Consider the following 25,125-nt stretch of genomic DNA (forward strand, 5'->3'; position numbering starts at 1 on the left):
CGTCAGAGAGACAAATTAAAAGTCCTACACAAAAACCTTCATATGAGAGAAAATAATACAGTTATTAAAACGGGAGAGACAACACAACCTTTATATTTTAAGTGATTATTAACAGTTTGATCAATAAACACTAGAAGGTTTTGAAACACAGCATGAGTGTGCTGCCTACCTAGTGTACTTCAGACATGCTGGCGCATATGCAGCGTAAGTAGTCACCTGACTGCGGTATATTATAGTCTGTTGGAGGACTGAAGGGTCAGACTGATGTGATCATGGCCGCGGTGTGTTTCTCCTTGAGCCGCTGCACTGCTGCTGTTCGACCCGCCGCGATCACGGTGAGAGAAATCATCCAAATCAGAAACTTCGAGTTTGACCTTGTGATATCACAAGTAAACGTGTCTTTAATCTAACCCAACCCAGAAACACAGTGTTTTCAAGTGCAGTATAACGAAAGCTGATGTGAAATGATAGCCGACTGTTTATCTGAGCTGTAATACTCTTTAGATTAAACATATTACATCTATATCATACATTAGTTGTCATATCTCTGTAATGTATCAGTTGTGATCTATACTGTATATCTGCGATGTTTCTGGTCTTTGAATTGAGGAAACAGCTTTATGAAGTCCTTTCATGTTATCCGATTAAGTAAAGCTCAATTAGTTCAAGAGTGTATGTTGATCAAATAAAATGGTTTATGTCGTATTTAAGAGTTGTATTTTTTAGATTTAGATCGTGTCTTTTGTTGGTTTGGTAACAGTTGAAGGAACAGTGATGTAATCAGGGTGTAATTCAGTCTGTGGCCAGTAGAGATCAGTGTGTACTGTGTTATAGTGTGTTATAGTGTGTTACAGTGTTTACAGTGTGTTATAGTGTGTTACAGTGTGTACTGTGTTATAGTGTTTACAGTGTGTACTGTGTTATAGTGTGTTACAGTGTTTACAGTGTGTACTGTGTTATAGTGTGTTATAGTGCGTTACAGTGTTTACAGTGTGTTATAGTGTGTTACAGTGTTTACAGTGTGTACTGTGTTATAGTGTTTACAGTGTGTACTGTGTTAGTGTGTTACAGTGTTTACAGTGTGTACTGTGTTATAGTGTGTTATAGTGTTTACAGTGTGTACTGTGTTATAGTGTTTACAGTGTGTACTGTGTTATAGTGTGTTATAGTGTGTTATAGTGCGTTACAGTGTTTACAGTGTGTTATAGTGTGTTACAGTGTTTACAGTGTGTACTGTGTTATAGTGTTTACAGTGTGTACTGTGTTATAGTGTGTTACAGTGTTTACAGTGTGTACTGTGTTATAGTGTGTTATAGTGTGTTATAGTGTGTTACAGTGTTTACAGTGTGTACTGTGTTATAGTGTTTACAGTGTGTACTGTGTTATAGTGTTTACAGTGTGTACTGTGTTATAGTGTGTTATAGTGTTTACAGTGTGTACTGTGTTAGTGTGTTATAGTGTTTACAGTGTGTACTGTGTTATAGTGCACTGTAAACACTGTAACACACTATAACACAGTACACACTGTAAACACTATAACACACTGTAAACACTGTAACACACTATAACACAGTACACACTGTAAACACTGTAACACACTATAACACAGTACACACTGTAAACACAGTACACACTGTAAACACTATAACACACTAACACAGTACACACTGTAAACACTATAACACACTATAACACAGTACACACTGTAAACACTGTAACACACTATAACACAGTACACACTGTAAACACTATAACACACTAACACAGTACACACTGTAAACACTATAACACAGTACACACTGTAAACACTGTAACACACTATAACACAGTACACACTGTAAACACTATAACACACTAACACAGTACACACTGTAAACACTATAACACAGTACACACTGTAAACACTGTAACACACTATAACACAGTACACACTGTAAACACTGTAACACACTATAACACAGTACACACTGTAAACACTATAACACACTAACACAGTACACACTGTAAACACTATAACACACTAACACAGTACACACTGTAAACACTATAACACAGTACACACTGTAAACACTGTAACACACTATAACACAGTACACACTGTAAACACTATAACACACTAACACAGTACACACTGTAAACACTATAACACAGTACACACTGTAAACACTGTAACACACTATAACACAGTACACACTGTAAACACTGTAACACACTATAACACAGTACACACTGTAAACACTATAACACACTAACACAGTACACACTGTAAACACTATAACACAGTACACACTGTAAACACTATAACACACTATAACACAGTACACACTGTAAACACTGTAACACACTATAACACAGTACACACTGTAAACACTATAACACACTAACACAGTACACACTGTAAACACTATAACACAGTACACACTGTAAACACTGTAACACACTATAACACACTATAACACACTATAACACAGTACACACTGTAAACACTGTAACACACTAACACAGTACACACTGTAAACACTATAACACAGTACACACTGTAAACACTGTAACACACTATAACACAGTACACACTGTAAACACTATAACACACTAACACAGTACACACTGTAAACACTATAACACAGTACACACTGTAAACACTATAACACACTATAACACAGTACACACTGTAAACACTATAACACAGTACACACTGTAAACACAGTACACACTGTAAACACTATAACACAGTAAACACAGTACACTGTAAACACTGTAACACACTATAACACAGTAAACACAGTACACACTGTAAACACTATAACACAGTAAACACAGTACACACTGTAACACACTATAACACAGTACACACTGTAAACACTGTAACACACTATAACACAGTACACACTGTAAACACTGTAACACACTATAACACAGTACACACTGTAAACACTATAACACACTAACACAGTACACACTGTAAACACTATAACACACTAACACAGTACACACTGTAAACACTATAACACAGTACACACTGTAAACACTATAACACAGTACACACTGTAAACACTATAACACACTATAACACAGTACACACTGTAAACACTATAACACACTAACACAGTACACACTGTAAACACTATAACACACTATAACACAGTACACACTGTAAACACTATAACACAGTACACACTGTAAACACAGTACACACTGTAAACACTATAACACAGTAAACACAGTACACTGTAAACACTGTAACACACTATAACACAGTAAACACAGTACACACTGTAAACACTATAACACAGTAAACACAGTACACACTGTAACACACTATAACACAGTACACACTGTAAACACTGTAACACACTATAACACAGTACACACTGTAAACACTGTAACACACTATAACACAGTACACACTGTAAACACTATAACACACTAACACAGTACACACTGTAAACACTATAACACACTAACACAGTACACACTGTAAACACTATAACACACTAACACAGTACACACTGTAAACACTATAACACAGTACACACTGTAAACACTATAACACAGTACACACTGTAAACACTATAACACACTATAACACAGTACACACTGTAAACACTATAACACAGTACACACTGTAAACACAGTACACACTGTAAACACTATAACACAGTAAACACAGTACACTGTAAACACTGTAACAAACTATAACACAGTAAACACAGTACACACTGTAAACACTATAACACAGTAAACACAGTACACACTGTAAACACTGTAACACACTATAACACAGTACACACTGTAAACACTATAACACAGTACACACTGTAAACACTGTAACACACTATAACACAGTACACACTGTAAACACTGTAACACACTATAACACAGTACACACTGTAAACACTATAACACACTAACACAGTACACACTGTAAACACTATAACACACTAACACAGTACACACTGTAAACACTATAACACACTAACACAGTACACACTGTAAACACTATAACACAGTACACACTGTAAACACTGTAACACACTATAACACAGTACACACTGTAAACACTATAACACACTAACACAGTACACACTGTAAACACTATAACACAGTACACACTGTAAACACTGTAACACACTATAACACAGTACACACTGTAAACACTATAACACACTAACACAGTACACACTGTAAACACTATAACACACTAACACAGTACACACTGTAAACACTATAACACACTATAACACAGTACACACTGTAAACACTATAACACACTATAACACAGTACACACTGTAAACACTGTAACACACTATAACACAGTACACACTGTAAACACTGTAACACACTATAACACAGTACACACTGTAAACACTATAACACACTAACACAGTACACACTGTAAACACTATAACACAGTACACACTGTAAACACTGTAACACACTATAACACACTATAACACACTATAACACAGTACACACTGTAAACACTGTAACACACTAACACAGTACACACTGTAAACACTATAACACAGTACACACTGTAAACACTGTAACACACTATAACACAGTACACACTGTAAACACTATAACACACTAACACAGTACACACTGTAAACACTATAACACAGTACACACTGTAAACACTATAACACACTATAACACAGTACACACTGTAAACACTATAACACAGTACACACTGTAAACACAGTACACACTGTAAACACTATAACACAGTAAACACAGTACACTGTAAACACTGTAACACACTATAACACAGTAAACACAGTACACACTGTAAACACTATAACACAGTAAACACAGTACACACTGTAACACACTATAACACAGTACACACTGTAAACACTGTAACACACTAACACAGTACACACTGTAAACACTATAACACACTAACACAGTACACACTGTAAACACTGTAACACACTATAACACAGTACACACTGTAAACACTGTAACACACTATAACACAGTACACACTGTAAACACTATAACACACTAACACAGTACACACTGTAAACACTATAACACAGTACACACTGTAAACACTATAACACACTATAACACAGTACACACTGTAAACACTATAACACACTATAACACAGTACACACTGTAAACACAGTACACACTGTAAACACTGTAACACACTATAACACAGTACACACTGTAAACACTATAACACAGTACACACTGTAAACACTGTAACACACTATAACACAGTACACACTGTAAACACTATAACACACTAACACAGTACACACTGTAAACACTATAACACAGTACACACTGTAAACACTGTAACACACTATAACACAGTACACACTGTAAACACTGTAACACACTATAACACAGTACACACTGTAAACACTATAACACACTAACACAGTACACACTGTAAACACTATAACACACTAACACAGTACACACTGTAAACACTGTAACACACTATAACACAGTACACACTGTAAACACTATAACACACTAACACAGTACACACTGTAAACACTATAACACAGTACACACTGTAAACACTGTAACACACTATAACACAGTACACACTGTAAACACTGTAACACACTATAACACAGTACACACTGTAAACACTATAACACACTAACACAGTACACACTGTAAACACTATAACACAGTACACACTGTAAACACTATAACACACTATAACACAGTACACACTGTAAACACTGTAACACACTATAACACAGTACACACTGTAAACACTATAACACACTAACACAGTACACACTGTAAACACTATAACACAGTACACACTGTAAACACTGTAACACACTATAACACACTATAACACACTATAACACAGTACACACTGTAAACACTGTAACACACTAACACAGTACACACTAAACACTATAACACAGTACACACTGTAAACACTGTAACACACTATAACACAGTACACACTGTAAACACTATAACACAGTACACACTGTAAACACAGTACACACTGTAAACACTATAACACAGTACACACTGTAAACACTATAACACACTATAACACAGTACACACTGTAAACACTATAACACAGTACACACTGTAAACACAGTACACACTGTAAACACTATAACACAGTACACACTGTAAACACAGTACACACTGTAAACACTATAACACAGTACACACTGTAAACACTATAACACAGTACACACTGTAAACACTATAACACACTATAACACAGTACACACTGTAAACACTATAACACAGTACACACTGTAAACACAGTACACACTGTAAACACTATAACACAGTAAACACAGTACACACTGTAAACACTGTAACACACTATAACACAGTAAACACAGTACACACTGTAAACACTATAACACAGTAAACACAGTACACACTGTAAACACTGTAACACACTATAACACAGTACACACTGTAAACACTATAACACAGTAAACACAGTACACACTGTAAACACTGTAACACACTATAACACAGTAAACACAGTACACACTGTAAACACTATAACACAGTACACACTGTAAACACAGTACACACTGTAACACACTATAACACAGTACACACTGTAAACACTATAACACAGTAAACACAGTACACACTGTAAACACTATAACACAGTAAACACAGTACACACTGTAAACACTGTAACACACTATAACACACTATAACACACTATAACACAGTACACACTGTAAACACTGTAACACACTATAACACAGTACACACTGTAACACACTATAACACACTATAACACAGTACACTGTAACACACTATAACACAGTACACACTGTAAACACTGTAACACTGTGTTACAGTGTTTACAGTGTGTACTGTGTTTACAGTGTGTACTGTGTTATAGTGTGTTACAGTGTGTACTGTGTTTACAGTGTGTACTGTGTTATAGTGTGTTACAGTGTTTACAGTGTGTACTGTGTTTACAGTGTGTACTGTGTTATAGTGTGTTACAGTGTGTACTGTGTTATAGTGTTTACAGTGTGTACTGTGTTATAGTGTGTTACAATGTTTACAGTGTGTACTGTGTTTACAGTGTGTACTGTGTTATAGTGTTTACAGTGTGTACTGTGTTATAGTGTGTTACAGTGTTTACAGTGTGTACTGTGTTTACAGTGTGTACTGTGTTATAGTGTTTACAGTGTGTACTGTGTTATAGTGTGTTACAGTGTTTACAGTGTGTACTGTGTTATAGTGTGTTACAGTGTGTACTGTGTTTACAGTGTGTACTGTGTTATAGTGTGTACAGTGTGTACTGTGTTTACAGTGTGTACTGTGTTATAGTGTGTTACAGTGTTTACAGTGTGTACTGTGTTTACAGTGTGTACTGTGTTATAGTGTGTACAGTGTGTACAGTGTGTACTGTGTTATAGTGTGTTACAGTGTTTACAGTGTGTACTGTGTTATAGTGTTTACAGTGTGTACTGTGTTATAGTGTGTTATAGTGTTTACAGTGTGTACTGTGTTACAGTGTGTACTGTGTTATAGTGTGTTACAGTGTTTACAGTGTGTACTGTGTTATAGTGTGTTATAGTGTGTTACAGTGTTTACAGTGTGTACTGTGTTATAGTGTGTTACAGTGTGTACTGTGTTATAGTGTGTACTGTGTTATAGTGTGTTATAGTGTTTACAGTGTGTACTGTGTTATAGTGTGTTATAGTGTTTACAGTGTGTACTGTGTTATAGTGTGTACTGTGTTATAGTGTGTTATAGTGTTTACAGTGTGTACTGTGTTATAGTGTTTACAGTGTGTACTGTGTTATAGTGTGTTATAGTGTTTACAGTGTGTACTGTGTTATAGTGTGTTATAGTGTTTACAGTGTGTACTGTGTTATAGTGTGTTATAGTGTTTACAGTGTGTACTGTGTTATAGTGTGTACTGTGTTATAGTGTGTTATAGTGTTTACAGTGTGTACTGTGTTATAGTGTGTTATAGTGTTTACAGTGTGTACTGTGTTATAGTGTTTACAGTGTGTACTGTGTTATAGTGTGTACTGTGTTATAGTGTTTACAGTGTGTACTGTGTTATAGTGTGTTATAGTGTTTACAGTGTGTACTGTGTTATAGTGTTTACAGTGTGTACTGTGTTATAGTGTTTACATTGTTTACAGTGTGTACTGTGTTATAGTGTGTACTGTGTTATAGTGTGTTATAGTGTTTACAGTGTGTACTGTGTTACAGTGTGTACTGTGTTTCAGTGTTTACAGTGTCAGCAGTTTTTACAGTGTTATAGTGTTCATAGTGACAGTGATTATAGTGTTTACAGTGTCAGCAGTTTTTACAGTGTTATAGTGTTCATAGTGACAGTGATTATATTGTTTACAGTGTTCATAGTGACAGTGATTATATTGTTTACAGTGTCAGCAGTTTTTACAGTGTTATAGTGTTCATAGTGACAGTGATTATAGTGTTTACAGTGTTCATAGTGACAGTGATTATAGTGTTTGTGTTACAGTGTCAGCAGTTTTTATAGTGTTACAGTGTTTATAGTGACAGTGATTATAGTGTTTGTGTTAGTGTCAGCAGTTTTTACAGTGTTACAGTGTTTATAGTGACAGTGATTATAGTGTTTACAGTGTTCATAGTGACAGTGATTATAGTGTTTACAGTGTTCATAGTGACAGTGATTATAGTGTTTATGTTACAGTGTCAGCAGTTTTTACAGTGTTACAGTGTTTATAGTGACAGTGATTATAGTGTTTACAGTGTTCATAGTGACAGTGATTATAGTGTTTATGTTACAGTGTCAGCAGTTTTTACAGTGTTTACCATGTTTATAGTGTTACAGTGTCAGCAGTTATTACAGTGTTATAGTGTTCATAGTGACAGTGATTATAGTGTTTACAGTGTTTATAGTGACAGTGATTATAGTGTTTACAGTGTCAGCAGTTATTACAGTGTTATAGTGTTCATAGTGACAGTGATTATATTGTTTACAGTGTTTATAGTGACAGTGATTATAGTGTTTACAGTGTCAGCAGTTATTACAGTGTTATAGTGTTCATATTGACAGTGATTATAGTGTTTACAGTGTCAGCAGTTTTGACAGTGTTATAGTGTTCATAGTGACAGTGATTATAGTTTTTATAGTGTTCATAGTGACAGTGATTATAGTGTTTATGTTACAGTGTCAGCAGTTTTTACAGTGTTACAGTGTTTATAGTGACAGTGATTATAGTGTTTACAGTGTTCATAGTGACAGTGATTATAGTGTTTATGTTACAGTGTCAGCAGTTTTTACAGTGTTACAGTGTTTATAGTGACAGTGATTATAGTGTTTACAGTGTTCATAGTGACAGTGATTATAGTGTTTATGTTACAGTGTCAGCAGTTTTTACAGTGTTACAGTGTTCATAGTGACAGTGATTATAGTGTTTGCAGTGTTACAGTGTCAGCAGTGTTTACAGTGTTTACCATGTTTATAGTGTTACAGTGTCAGCAGTTATTACAGTGTTATAGTGTTCATAGTGACAGTGATTATAGTATTTACAGTGTCAGCAGTTTTTACAGTGTTACAGTGTTCATAGTGACAGTGTTTATAGTGTTTATAGTGTTACAGTGTCAGCAGTTTTTACAGTGTTATAGTGTTCATAGTGACAGTGATTATAGTGTTTACAGTGTTCATAGTGACAGTGATTATAGTGTTTGCAGTGTTACAGTGTCAGCAGTTTTTACAGTGTTACAGTGTTCATAGTGACAGTGATTATAGTGTTTGCAGTGTTACAGTGTCAGCAGTTTTTACAGTGTTTACCATGTTTATAGTGTTACAGTGTCAGCAGTTATTACAGTGTTATAGTGTTCATAGTGACAGTGATTATAGTATTTACAGTGTCAGCAGTTTTTACAGTGTTATAGTGTTCATAGTGACAGTGATTATAGTTTTTATAGTGTTCATAGTGACAGTGATTATAGTGTTTACAGTGTTCATAGTGACAGTGATTATAGTGTTTACAGTGTTCATAGTGACAGTGATTATAGTGTTTGCAGTGTTACAGTGTCAGCAGTTTTTACAGTGTTACAGTGTTTATAGTGACAGTGATTATAGTTGTTACAGTGTTATATTGTTCATAGTGACAGTGATTATAGTGTTTATGTTACAGTGTCAGCAGTTTTTACAGTGTTTACCATGTTTATAGTGTTACAGTGTCAGCAGTTATTACAGTGTTATAGTGTTCATACTGACAGTGATTATAGTTTTTACAGTGTTACAGTGTTCGTAGTGACAGTGATTATAGTTTTTATAGTGTTCATAGTGACATTGATTATAGTGTTTACAGTGTCAGCAGTTTTTACAGTGTTATAGTGTTCATAGTGACAGTGATTATAGTATTTACAGTGTTACAGTGTCAGCAGTTTTGACAGTGTTATAGTGTTCATAGTGACAGTGATTATATTGTTTACAGTGTTTATAGTGACAGTGATTATAGTGTTTGCAGTGTCAGCAGTTTTGACAGTGTTATAGTGTTCATAGTGACAGTGATTATAGTTTTTATAGTGTTCATAGTGACAGTGATTATAGTGTTTGTGTTACAGTGTCAGCAGTTTTTACAGTGTTATAGTGTTCATAGTGACAGTGATTATAGTGTTTGTGTTACAGTGTCAGCAGTTTTTATAGTGTTACAGTGTTTATAGTGACAGTGATTATAGTGTTTGTGTTACAGTGTCAGCAGTTTTTATAGTGTTACAGTGTTTATAGTGACAGTGATTATAGTGTTTACAGTGTTCATAGTGACAGTGATTATAGTGTTTGTGTTACAGTGTCAGCAGTTTTTACAGTGTTACAGTGTTTATAGTGACAGTGATTATAGTGTTTACAGTGTTCATAGTGACAGTGATTATAGTGTTTGTGTTACAGTGTCAGCAGTTTTTACAGTGTTTATAGTGACAGTGATTATAGTGTTTACAGTGTTCATAGTGACAGTGATTATAGTGTTTGTGTTACAGTGTCAGCAGTTTTTACAGTGTTCATAGTGACAGTGATTATAGTGTTTGTGTTACAGTGTCAGCAGTTTTTACAGTGTTTATAGTGACAGTGATTATAGTGTTTACAGTGTTCATAGTGACAGTGATTATAGTGTTTGTGTTACAGTGTCAGCAGTTTTTATAGTGTTATAGTGTTCATAGTGACAGTGATTATAGTGTTTACAGTGTTCATAGTGACAGTGATTATAGTGTTTACAGTGTTCATAGTGACAGTGATTATAGTGTTTACAGTGTTTATAGTGACAGTGATTATAGTGTTTACAGTGTTCATAGTGACAGTGATTATAGTGTTTGTGTTACAGTGTCAGCAGTTTTTATAGTGTTACAGTGTTTATAGTGACAGTGATTATAGTGTTTACAGTGTTCATAGTGACAGTGATTATAGTGTTTACAGTGTCAGTAGTTTTTACAGTGTTATAGTGTTCATAGTGACAGTGATTATAGTGTTTACAGTGTCAGCAGTTTTTATAGTGTTATAGTGTTCATAGTGACAGTGATTATAGTGTTTACAGTGTTCATAGTGACAGTGATTATAGTGTTTACAGTGTTCATAGTGACAGTGATTATAGTGTTTACAGTGTTTATAGTGACAGTGATTATAGTGTTTACAGTGTTCATAGTGACAGTGATTATAGTGTTTGTGTTACAGTGTCAGCAGTTTTTATAGTGTTACAGTGTTTATAGTGACAGTGATTATAGTGTTTACAGTGTTCATAGTGACAGTGATTATAGTGTTTACAGTGTCAGTAGTTTTTACAGTGTTACAGTGTTTATAGTGACAGTGATTATAGTGTTTACAGTGTCAGCAGTTTTGACAGTGTTATAGTGTTCATAGTGACAGTGATTATAGTTTTTATAGTGTTCATAGTGACAGTGATTATAGTGTTTGTGTTACAGTGTCAGCAGTTTTTATAGTGTTACAGTGTTTATAGTGACAGTGATTATAGTGTTTACAGTGTCAGCAGTTTTTACAGTGTTATAGTGTTTATAGTGACAGTGATTATAGTGTTTACAGTGTCAGCAGTTTTTACAGTGTTATAGTGTTCATAGTGACAGTGATTATAGTGTTTGTGTTACAGTGTCAGCAGTTTTTATAGTGTTACAGTGTTTATAGTGACAGTGATTATAGTGTTTACAGTGTCAGTAGTTTTTACAGTGTTATAGTGTTCATAGTGACAGTGATTATAGTTTTTATAGTGTTCATAGTGACAGTGATTATAGTGTTTGTGTTACAGTGTCAGCAGTTTTTATAGTGTTACAGTGTTTATAGTGACAGTGATTATAGTGTTTACAGTGTCAGCAGTTTTTACAGTGTTATAGTGTTTATAGTGACAGTGATTATAGTGTTTACAGTGTCAGCAGTTTTGACAGTGTTATAGTGTTCATAGTGACAGTGATTATAGTGTTTATAGTGTTCATAGTGACAGTGATTATAGTTTTTATAGTGTTCATAGTGACAGTGATTATAGTTTTTATAGTGTTCATAGTGACAGTGATTATAGTTTTTATAGTGTTCATAGTGACAGTGATTATAGTGTTTATAGTGTTACAGTGTCAGCAGTTTTGACAGTGTTATAGTGTTCATAGTGACAGTGATTATAGTGTTTATAGTGTTCATAGTGACAGTGATTATAGTTTTTATAGTGTTCATAGTGACAGTGATTATAGTGTTTATAGTGTTACAGTGTCAGCAGTTTTGACAGTGTTATAGTGTTCATAGTGACAGTGATTATAGTGTTTACAGTGTCAGCAGTTTTGACAGTGTTATAGTGTTCATAGTGACAGTGATTATAGTGTTTGTGTTACAGTGTTATAGTGTTCATAGTGACAGTGTTTATAGTGTTTACAGTGTTACAGTGTCAGCAGTTTTGACAGTGTTATAGTGTTCATAGTGACAGTGTTTATAGTGTTTATAGTGTTACAGTGTCAGCAGTTTTGACAGTGTTATAGTGTTCATAGTGACAGTGATTATAGTTTTTATAGTGTTCATAGTGACAGTGATTATAGTGTTTATAGTGTTACAGTGTCAGCAGTTTTGACAGTGTTATAGTGTTCATAGTGACAGTGATTATAGTGTTTACAGTGTCAGCAGTTTTGACAGTGTTATAGTGTTCATAGTGACAGTGATTATAGTTTTTATAGTGTTCATAGTGACAGTGATTATAGTGTTTGTGTTACAGTGTCAGCAGTTTTTATAGTGTTACAGTGTTTATAGTGACAGTGATTATAGTGTTTACAGTGTCAGCAGTTTTTACAGTGTTATAGTGTTTATAGTGACAGTGATTATAGTGTTTACAGTGTCAGCAGTTTTGACAGTGTTATAGTGTTCATAGTGACAGTGATTATAGTTTTTATAGTGTTCATAGTGACAGTGATTATAGTGTTTGTGTTACAGTGTCAGCAGTTTTTATAGTGTTACAGTGTTTATAGTGACAGTGATTATAGTGTTTACAGTGTCAGCAGTTTATAATGTTACAGTGTTCATAGTGACAGTGATTATAGTGTTTACAGTGTTTATAGTGACAGTGATTATAGTGTTTGCAGTGTCAGCAGTTTTTACAGTGTTATAGTGTTCATAGTGACAGTGATTATAGTGTTTGCAGTGTTACAGTGTCAGCAGTTTTTACAGTGTTATAGTGTTCATAGTGACAGTGATTATAGTGTTTGCAGTGTTACAGTGTCAGCAGTTTTTACAGTGTTATAGTGTTCATAGTGACAGTGATTATAGTGTTTGCAGTGTTACAGTGTCAGCAGTTTTTACAGTGTTATAGTGTTCATAGTGACAGTGATTATAGTGTTTGCAGTGTTACAGTGTCAGCAGTTTTTACAGTGTTATAGTGTTCATAGTGACAGTGATTATATTGTTTACAGTGTTTATAGTGACAGTGATTATAGTGTTTGCAGTGTCAGCAGTTTTTACAGTGTTATATTGTTTATAGTGACAGTGTTTAGTGTTCATAGTGACAGTGTTTATAGTGTTTACAGTGTTTATAGTGACAGTGTTTATATTGTTTATAGTGACAGTGTTTAGTGTTCATAGTGACAGTGTTTATAGTGTTTACAGTGTTACAGTGTCAGCAGTTTTTACAGTGTTACAGTGTTTATAGTGACAGTGATTATAGTGTTTACAGTGTTTATAGTGACAGTGTTTATAGTGTTTATAGTGACAGTGTTTAGTGTTCATAGTGACAGTGTTTATAGTGTTTACAGTGTTACAGTGTCAGCAGTTTTTACAGTGTTACAGTGTTCATAGTGACAGTGATTATAGTGTTTACAGTGTTTATAGTGACAGTGTTTATAGTGTTTATAGTGACAGTGTTTAGTGTTCATAGTGACAGTGTTTATAGTGTTTACAGTGTTACAGTGTCAGCAGTTTTTACAGTGTTACAGTGTTCATAGTGACAGTGATTATAGTGTTTACAGTGTTTATAGTGACAGTGATTATAGTGTTTGCAGTGTCAGCAGTTTTTACAGTGTTATATTGTTTATAGTGACAGTGTTTAGTGTTCATAGTGACAGTGTTTATAGTGTTTATAGTGACAGTGTTTAGTGTTCATAGTGACAGTGATTATAGTGTTTGCAGTGTTACAGTGTCAGCAGTTTTTACAGTGTTACAGTGTTCATAGTGACAGTGATTATAGTGTTTACAGTGTTTATAGTGACAGTGCTTATAGTGTTTGCAGTGTCAGCAGTTTTTACAGTGTTATATTGTTTATAGTGACAGTGTTTAGTGTTCATAGTGACAGTGTTTATAGTGTTTATAGTGACAGTGTTTAGTGTTCATAGTGACAGTGATTATAGTGTTTGCAGTGTTACAGTGTCAGCAGTTTTTACAGTGTTATAGTGTTCATAGTGACAGTGATTATAGTGTTTACAGTGTTACAGTGTCAGCAGTTTTTACAGTGTTATAGTGTTCATAGTGACAGTGATTATAGTGTTTGCAGTGTTACAGTGTCAGCAGTTTTTACAGTGTTATAGTGTTCATAGTGACAGTGATTATAGTGTTTGCAGTGTTACAGTGTCAGCAGTTTTTACAGTGTTATAGTGTTCATAGTGACAGTGATTATAGTGTTTGCAGTGTTACAGTGTCAGCAGTTTTTACAGTGTTATAGTGTTCATAGTGACAGTGATTATAGTGTTTGCAGTGTTACAGTGTCAGCAGTTTTTACAGTGTTATAGTGTTCATAGTGACAGTGATTATATTGTTTACAGTGTTTATAGTGACAGTGATTATAGTGTTTGCAGTGTCAGCAGTTTTTACAGTGTTATATTGTTTATAGTGACAGTGTTTAGTGTTCATAGTGACAGTGTTTATAGTGTTTACAGTGTTTATAGTGACAGTGTTTATATTGTTTATAGTGACAGTGTTTAGTGTTCATAGTGACAGTGTTTATAGTGTTTACAGTGTTACAGTGTCAGCAGTTTTTACAGTGTTACAGTGTTTATAGTGACAGTGATTATAGTGTTTACAGTGTTTATAGTGACAGTGTTTATAGTGTTTATAGTGACAGTGTTTAGTGTTCATAGTGACAGTGTTTATAGTGTTTACAGTGTTACAGTGTCAGCAGTTTTTACAGTGTTACAGTGTTCATAGTGACAGTGATTATAGTGTTTACAGTGTTTATAGTGACAGTGTTTATAGTGACAGTGTTTAGTGTTCATAGTGACAGTGTTTATAGTGTTTACAGTGTTACAGTGTCAGCAGTTTTTACAGTGTTACAGTGTTCATAGTGACAGTGATTATAGTGTTTACAGTGTTTATAGTGACAGTGATTATAGTGTTTGCAGTGTCAGCAGTTTTTACAGTGTTATATTGTTTATAGTGACAGTGTTTAGTGTTCATAGTGACAGTGTTTATAGTGTTTATAGTGACAGTGTTTAGTGTTCATAGTGACAGTGATTATAGTGTTTGCAGTGTTACAGTGTCAGCAGTTTTTACAGTGTTACAGTGTTCATAGTGACAGTGATTATAGTGTTTACAGTGTTTATAGTGACAGTGCTTATAGTGTTTGCAGTGTCAGCAGTTTTTACAGTGTTATATTGTTTATAGTGACAGTGTTTAGTGTTCATAGTGACAGTGTTTATAGTGTTTATAGTGACAGTGTTTAGTGTTCATAGTGACAGTGATTATAGTGTTTGCAGTGTTACAGTGTCAGCAGTTTTTACAGTGTTATAGTGTTCATAGTGACAGTGATTATAGTGTTTACAGTGTTACAGTGTCAGCAGTTTTTACAGTGTTATAGTGTTCATAGTGACAGTGATTATAGTGTTTACAGTGTTACAGTGTCAGCAGTTTTTACAGTGTTATAGTGTTCATAGTGACAGTGATTATAGTGTTTGCAGTGTTACAGTGTCAGCAGTTTTTACAGTGTTATAGTGTTCATAGTGACAGTGATTATAGTTTTTATAGTGTTACAGTGTTCATAGTGACAGTGATTATAGTGTTTACAGTGTTTATAGTGACAGTGATTATAGTGTTTGCAGTGTTTATAGTGACAGTGATTATAGTGTTTACAGTGTTTATAGTGACAGTGATTATAGTGTTTGCAGTGTTTACAGTGACAGTGATTATAGTGTTTACAGTGTTTATAGTGACAGTGATTATAGTGTTTACAGTGTTTATAGTGACAGTGATTATAGTGTTTGCAGTGTTTACAGTGACAGTGATTATAGTGTTTACAGTGTTTATAGTGACAGTGATTATAGTGTTTACAGTGTTTATAGTGACAGTGATTATAGTGTTTACAGTGTTTATAGTGACAGTGATTATAGTGTTTGCAGTGTTTACAGTGACAGTGATTATAGTGTTTACAGTGTTTATAGTGACAGTGATTATAGTGTTTACAGTGTTTACAGTGACAGTGATTATAGTGTTTACAGTGTTTATAGTGACAGTGATTATAGTGTTTGCAGTGTCAGCAGTTTTTACAGTGTTATATTGTTTATAGTGACAGTGTTTATAGTGTTTACATTGTTACAGTGATTATAGAGTTACAGTGTTCATAGTGACAGTGATTATAGTGTTTACATTGTTTATAGTGACAGTGATTATAGTGTTTGCAGTGTCAGCAGTTTTTACAGTGTTATATTGTTTATAGTGACAGTGTTTATAGTGTTTACATTGTTACAGTGATTATAGAGTTACAGTGTTCATAGTGACAGTGATTATAGTGTTTATATTGTTACAGTGATTATAGTGTTACAGTGTTCATAGTGACAGTGATTATAGTGTTTGCAGTGTCAGCAGTTTTTACAGTGTTATATTGTTTATAGTGACAGTGTTTATAGTGTTTACATTGTTACAGTGATTATAGAGTTACAGTGTTTTTAAGTATAAAAGAACAAACTTTTTTTTATTTCCGTTTTACTTTCTAGCAAAGGAAGGGTTAGGGTTACCCAATGCAACAAAGTGAAGAGCAAAGCCCTGCATTAGATGTGTAATTAATGCTTTATATAATGATGGGAAATGTAGTTTTGTGACATGACTTGAACACACCATAAAGTGTTTAATTAAAGCTGAAGTATGTTATTTCTGTGCTACTGAATGGAATTGCAAAAATAATCATCGTTTTAAGCAGATTTCTGAATACACCCACCTGCTGTTGGTCCCGCCCCCAACTCACGCCATTGGTTGAGACAGTGTTGTTGTGTTGGGCTGGACAGGTCGCTCCAAACAAACTGGGACATTGTATCGCACAGAGAATGTGTTTACAGACTTGGAGAAAATGAACCTCAGAATAGCTTACTTATAGTTGTCTCTGCATATTAAACTGGGATAGAAGAATTAGAAAGTATTGTAACACTAATAAATACACACTTTAGCTTTAACAGGACAGATCTTAAACTAACCCTTACCCCAGCACAACTAGAAGAGAGGGAGAAACTCATTCGACAAGCACACATGTGTACTATCTGATTTGATGTTATTTTGTATTTTGTTTGGCGTAAGGTGGTGCGGTTCGCTCAGACCGCCGCAGCTCCTGCAACTGAACCCAGAAACAAGAAGTTTCAGATCTACCGCTGGGATCCAGACACTGCTGGAGACAAACCTCGCATGCAGACATACGAGGTCGACCTCAACACGTGAGTTCAGCCGCTGGACGTTCTGTTGGTCGGTCACTCTGCGGTGTTGTAGTGTGAGTCTGACTGTGTCTGTTGTGTCTCAGCTGTGGGCCGATGGTGCTGGACGCTCTCATCAAGATCAAGAACGAGATCGACCCCACGCTGACCTTCAGACGCTCCTGCAGAGAGGGTGAGACAGAGGATTTCACAATATATTTGTCCTCATTTTCAACACTATATCTATTGTTTTATTCTTGTGCTATCTGGTTCTGATGTGTCCAGGCATCTGTGGATCTTGTGCCATGAATATTAACGGCGGAAACACTTTAGCGTGTCTGAACAAAATTGACGGCAACACCAACAAAGTGACAAAGATCTACCCGCTGCCGCACATGTATGTGGTGAAAGACCTGGTGCCCGTGAGTATCTGATGACACTTTAAGAGACCGTTTCTACTGTCCATCAGCGGGCCGCGGGTTTATCTGAACACTTGTGTGTCCTGCAGGACATGAGTAACTTCTACGCTCAGTATAAATCCATCGAGCCGTACCTGAAGAAGAAGGACGAGTCTAAGACGGGTCAGGAACAGTATCTGCAGAGCACTGAGGACCGGCAGAAACTGGTACAGTGAACGCTTCAGGACTGATGTGACCGTCACATGTGTGTACTGGTGTTTATATCACGTTCTCTCTCTGTCAGGACGGGCTGTACGAGTGTATTCTGTGTGCCTGCTGTAGTACGAGCTGTCCGAGTTACTGGTGGAACGGAGACAAGTATCTGGGGCCGGCCGTCCTCATGCAGGTCAGAGGAAACCGATGGCATGTCTGCCATTAGCTCCAAACCCTCTCATATTCTCACATTTGCTCAATTTGTGACGAGCCGTGTTTGTTGCGTTTCAGGCGTATCGTTGGATGATCGACTCACGCGATGATTTCACTGAAGAGAGACTCTCTAAACTGCAGGATCCGTTCTCACTGTACCGCTGTCACACCATCATGAACTGCACCAAAACCTGCCCTAAGGTAACGCCCCAATGTGACCAGGCCACGCCCACACGCTTGATGCCACACCCCCTATCTGGAAAATGAGATACAGAGATAAAGATCTGTATATTATGAGGTGTTGAATTAAGGTTGTGTCGTATGTGATTTAACCACTGGATGCTTGTTGAAAGTGTTTTTCGTCTCTCAGGGTTTGAATCCAGGCAAAGCCATCGCTCAGATCAAGAAGATGATGGCAACATACAAGGAGAAAACGGTGTCGGCGTAAACACCAGAGAAGATGGACAATAACGCATAATAAGACCAGACAGCGCACGCACATCACTCACACACACACGCACACACACATATATGTGTTTATACAGATTGAATTAAACCACACCCTACCACACACACTTTAACTGATGCTGTTTACTATTTACTCCATTACAAGACGCATGTGTGTGCTAGTGTGTGTGTGCGTGTGTGTGTGAGAGACATTACTGTATATTGGTGCGTGTGTATGTTGTTTCTTCAGATGTCCTTTTGAAGAAGAGTTTATCACTCCTTGTATTTGGGAGATCTGTCTGTATATTAAATAAACGCTTGCAGCTCAACATGATCTGTTACTTTATAGAATCTGTATTTATTTGACAGTCACATGAGTCACATGTACTCATTTTATAGAACTACTTTCCACTTCAAATCCATCACTGGTATTTCACTGGTTTGTCTAGATTACTGTGGACCGAAATGTGAATCAGAATCTCCATCAGTTCTGAAGTTTGGCCACATGGGGGCGCTGAAGGGCGGGATTTAATGCTGCGGTCACGTGATTGGTCAAATGTGGGCGTTTTCTAAGCGGTAGGGATGGGCGATAACACTTATTTTCTTTTCGATCCGATACAAGTACTTTAGGTCAATATCACGACATCGATACTGTAAAAGGATCAATGGAAAGGAGGCGGCGAGAACCGGCTTTTCAATATAAATAATAGTTGTTATACGTAAACTATCTCTCTCTCCCGCACGATCCTCTGCAGTCGACCTTTAACCCTCACAGAGGCATAATTAGCCTAATACGGGACCGGCCCCGCCCTCCGCCCTGCCACAGATACCGATACCTCTAATAAATGTCATTTTTACAAATTCTTTGGATAAAATGTGTAACTTTAAAATTATATTATATTTTAATTATATTTATGTGCCTAAGCAGAAAATGATTAGGCTGCTTTGTTTACCCTTTAAAAGTTAGTTAATATAGGCCACTTATAAAACCACAAAACCATATAGATATTATTATACTATAACTAAAACCAAGTTATCATATGGATACTACAGTAATCTGTATCAGAACATGGTTACTACAGTCGTGGTTACAATTCTAATATTACAGTAAATCTATGGGTAGTTTTCATAAGGATCTCATTTATGAACAAGTTTTAAAATTCATTATCAATGTTTTAATGCCTCTGAATGGTCACACAAGTCCATTATAATACATGTCATGTCTAGGTTTGTCATTAATAAATCCAGATGCTGTTTTTTCTGTCATTAACTCTGCACTGCTCCCTCTCTGAATGAGCTTTCCATTTTAATTTTCATTCGCCCATGGCTGTTCTTATGTTCTACGTCATCATCCACTGCCGAAGTTCCATTCAAGAATGCAAGAATTACCCGGATGTGTCCTTAAAATGGAGGTTGGCCCTGTCCCAACACTCACAAGACCGTCCCATGTGTAACACGTGCCAAAGCTCCGAGGCTATAACAGTCGCTGCTACCAAAAACAATAAGTCTTCAGCTGAGTGAAAAGACAAAAACAGCAACTAGCCCCAACATCTTTTAAGCCTATGAGTGTCCCAACTCAACCAAACTCTCGCAGTCTTAACGTGTACTTGCACGCTAGTGGCCAAACACCGGAAATACATAAGACAAGTGGGTAAGTAGGCAAAACCACGTCACCGGTGTGATGATATTAATGCCGTCACTGGTGTGATGATATTCATTCCATCACTGGTGTGATGATATTAATGGCGTCACTGGTGTGATGATATTAATGTCGTCACTATTGTGATGATATTAATGCCGTCACTGGGGTGATGATATTAATGTCGTCACTATTGTGATGATATTAATGTCGTCACTATTGTGATGATATTAATGCCGTCACTGGCGTGATGATATTAATGTCGTCACCGGTGTGATGATATTAATGCCGTCACCGGTGTGATGATATTAATGTCGTCACCGGCGTGATGATATTAATGTCGTCACTGGTGTGATGATATTAATGCCTTCACTGGTGTGATGATATTAATGCCTTCACTGGTGTGATGATATTAATGCCTTCACTGGTGTGATGATATTAATGCCTTCACTGGTGTGATGATATTCATTCCATCACTGGTGTGATGATATTAATGCCTTCACTGGTGTGATGATATTAATGCCTTCACTGGTGTGATGATATTAATGCCTTCACTGGTGTGATGATATTCATTCCATCACTGGTGTGATGATATTAATGCCTTCACTGGTGTGATGATATTAATGCTGGCCGTCACTGGTGTGATGATATTAATGTCGTCACCGGCGTGATGATATTAATGTCGTCACTATTGTGATGATATTAATGCCGTCACTGGTGTGATGATATTAATGCCTTCACTGGTGTGATGATATTAATGCCGTCACCGGCGTGATGATATTAATGTCGTCACCGGCGTGATGATATTAATGTCGTCACTGGTGTGATGATATTAATGTCGTCACTGGTGTGATGATATTAATGCCGTCACTGGTGTGATGATATTAATGCCGTCACTGGCGTGATGATATTAATGACGTCACTATTGTGATGATATTAATGCCGTCACTGGTGTGATGATATTAATGACGTCACTGGCGTGATGATATTAATGACGTCACTATTCTGATGATATTAATGCCGTCACTGGCGTGATGATATTAATGCCGTCACTGGCGTGATGATATTAATGCCGTCACTAGCGTGATGATATTAATGTCGTCACTATTGTGATGATATTAATGCCGTCACCGGCGAGATGATATTAATGTCGTCACCGGCGTGATGATATTAATGTCGTCACCGGCATGATGATATTAATGTCGTCACTGGTGTGATGATATTAATGTCGTCACTGGTGTGATGATATTAATGTCGTCACTGGTGTGATGATATTAATGTCGTCACTGGTGTGATGATATTAATGCCGTCACCGGCGTGATGATATTAATGTCGTCACTGGTGTGATGATATTAATGCCGTCACCGGCGTGATGATATTAATGTCGTCACTGGTGTGATGATATTAATGTCGTCACCGGCGTGATGATATTAATGTCGTCACTGGTGTGATGATATTAATGTCGTCACCGGTGTGATGATATTAATGTCGTCACTGGTGTGATGATATTAATGTCGTCACCGGCGTGATGATATTAATGTCGTCACCGGCGTGATGATATTAATGTCGTCACCGGCGTGATGATATTAATGTCGTCACCGGCGTGATGATATTAATGCCGTCACTGGCGTGATGATATTAATGTCGTCACCGGCGTGATGATATTAATGCCGTCACTGGTGTGATGATATTAATGTCGTCACCGGCGTGATGATATTAATGCCGTCACTGGTGTGATGATATTAATGTCGTCACTGGTGTGATGATATTAATGTCGTCACTGGTGTGATGATATTAATGCCTTCACTGGTGTGATGATATTAATGTCGTCACCGGCGTGATGATATTAATGTCATCACTATTGTGATGATATTAATGTCGTCACCGGCGTGATGATATTAATGTCATCACTATTGTGATGATATTAATGTCATCACCGGTGTGATGATATTAATGTCGTCACCGGCGTGATGATATTAATGTCGTCACCGGTGTGATGACATTAATGTCGTCACTGGTGTGATGATATTAATGCCGTCACTGGTGTGATGATATTAATGTCGTCACCGGCGTGATGATATTAATGATGTCACTGGTGTGATGATATTAATGTCGTCACTGGTGTGATGATATTAATGCCTTCACTGGTGTGATGATATTAATGCTGGCCGTCACTGGTGTGATGATATTAATGCTGGCCGTCACTGGTGTGATGATATTAATGTCGTCACCGGCATGATGATATTAATGTCGTCACTGGTGTGATGATATTAATGTCGTCACTGGTGTGATGATATTAATGTCGTCACTGGTGTGATGATATTAATGTCGTCACTGGTGTGATGATATTAATGTCGTCACCGGCGTGATGATATTAATGTCGTCACCGGCGTGATGATATTAATGTCGTCACCGGTGTGATGATATTAATGTCGTCACCGGCGTGATGATATTAATGTCGTCACCGGCGTGATGATATTAATGTCGTCACCGGCGTGATGATATTAATGCCGTCACTGGTGTGATGATATTAATGTCGTCACCGGCGTGATGATATTAATGTCGTCACTGGTGTGATGATATTAATGCCTTCACTGGTGTGATGATATTAATGTCGTCACCGGCGTGATGATATTAATGTCATCACTATTGTGATGATATTAATGTCGTCACCGGTGTGATGATATTAATGTCATCACTATTGTGATGATATTAATGTCATCACCGGTGTGATGATATTAATGCCGTCACTGGTGTGATGATATTAATGTCGTCACCGGCGTGATGATATTAATGTCGTCACCGGTGTGATGATATTAATATCGTCACTGGTGTGATGATATTAATGTCGTCACTGGTGTGATGATATTAATGTCGTCACCGGTGTGATGATATTAATGCCGTCACTGGTGTGATGATATTAATGTCGTCACCGGCGTGATGATATTAATGTCATCACTATTGTGATGATATTAATGCCGTCACTGGTGTGATGATATTAATGTCGTCACCGGCGTGATGATATTAATGTCGTCACTGGTGTGATGATATTAATGCCTTCACTGGTGTGATGATATTAATGCCGTCACCGGTGTGATGATATTAATGCCTTCACTGGTGTGATGATATTAATGTCGTCACCGGCGTGATGATATTAATGACGTCACTGGTGTGATGATATTAATGTCTTCACTGGCGTGATGATATTAATGTCGTCACTGGTGTGATGATATTAATGTCTTCACCGGTGTGATGATATTAATGTCGTCACTGGTGTCATGATATTAATGCCTTCACTGGTGTGATGATATTAATGCTGGCCGTCACTGGTGTGATGATATTAATGCTGGCCATCACTGGTGTGACGATATGGTGTGATGATATTAATGATGTCACCGGTGTGCTGTAGTAGTTCTCTCACTGGATTCAAATGTGCTGTGACGGTTAATTGTGCAACAGGAAGATCGCAGAACATCTCAGAGTCTTCCTGTCCTTCAGAGTTCATTCTTCTAAGGCATCTTGGTAAGACTGGTCTTTATAAGGACACAAGTCTGTTCTCTGCATTCTTAGAATTGAGAAACACCCATTATAGTGTTTTATCAGTCCAACTGGAAAAACCTTTGTCTGTATTTAACATTAAACAAATCTATAGTCACTTTGATTTAAACACGTATTACCAAACAGAAATATGTGAAAATATGCTGTGGGACATATTAGAAAAGTCTCAGGTAGTGGGACTTATGAGAAGTTATAAAGTTATATTAGCATTATACAGAGTTTGGGTTATATTAGCATACTACTAACATTAGTGTTAATTAAATTAGCGCATCATTTTTATTCTGAGTTTCATTAGTATTACATAAAGTTATATTTGCATATTATAGATTTATAAAAGTGTTTATTAAGTTATCTTAGTGTGATTTGGAGTTATATTAGCATTATCGAGCTATAATCTTGAATAAAATAATATTAGAGTTATATTAGCATTACACAGTTATATTAGCTTTAAATAGAGTTATAATAACAGTATATGTAGTTAAATTAGCTTTATGTACTTATTACATTCTATAGAGTTGCTTTATATAGAGTTATGGAGTTTTTATTTTACTTTATATGGAGTTACATTAGCTTTGTATAGAGGTTTAG

At 36.3% G+C, this 25,125-nt stretch overlaps 1 protein-coding gene across 1 annotated transcript; it reads left to right on the plus strand.

Moving 5' to 3' along the window:
- The first annotated feature begins 199 nt into the window (after nucleotides 1-199).
- On the plus strand, nucleotides 200-19,688 carry sdhb (succinate dehydrogenase complex, subunit B, iron sulfur (Ip)). The gene is made up of 8 exons (XM_052124038.1): nucleotides 200-335; nucleotides 17,960-18,093; nucleotides 18,177-18,262; nucleotides 18,355-18,491; nucleotides 18,578-18,694; nucleotides 18,772-18,873; nucleotides 18,972-19,094; nucleotides 19,264-19,688. The coding sequence occupies exons 1-8, from the start codon at nucleotides 273-275 to the stop codon at nucleotides 19,339-19,341; spliced, it is 840 nt and encodes a 279-aa protein (XP_051979998.1). The 5' UTR covers nucleotides 200-272; the 3' UTR covers nucleotides 19,342-19,688.
- The last annotated feature ends 5,437 nt before the right edge of the window (nucleotides 19,689-25,125 follow it).

The sequence above is a fragment of the Xyrauchen texanus genome, chromosome 50 (assembly GCF_025860055.1).
Source record: "Xyrauchen texanus isolate HMW12.3.18 chromosome 50, RBS_HiC_50CHRs, whole genome shotgun sequence".
Lineage (NCBI taxonomy): Eukaryota > Metazoa > Chordata > Actinopteri > Cypriniformes > Catostomidae > Xyrauchen > Xyrauchen texanus.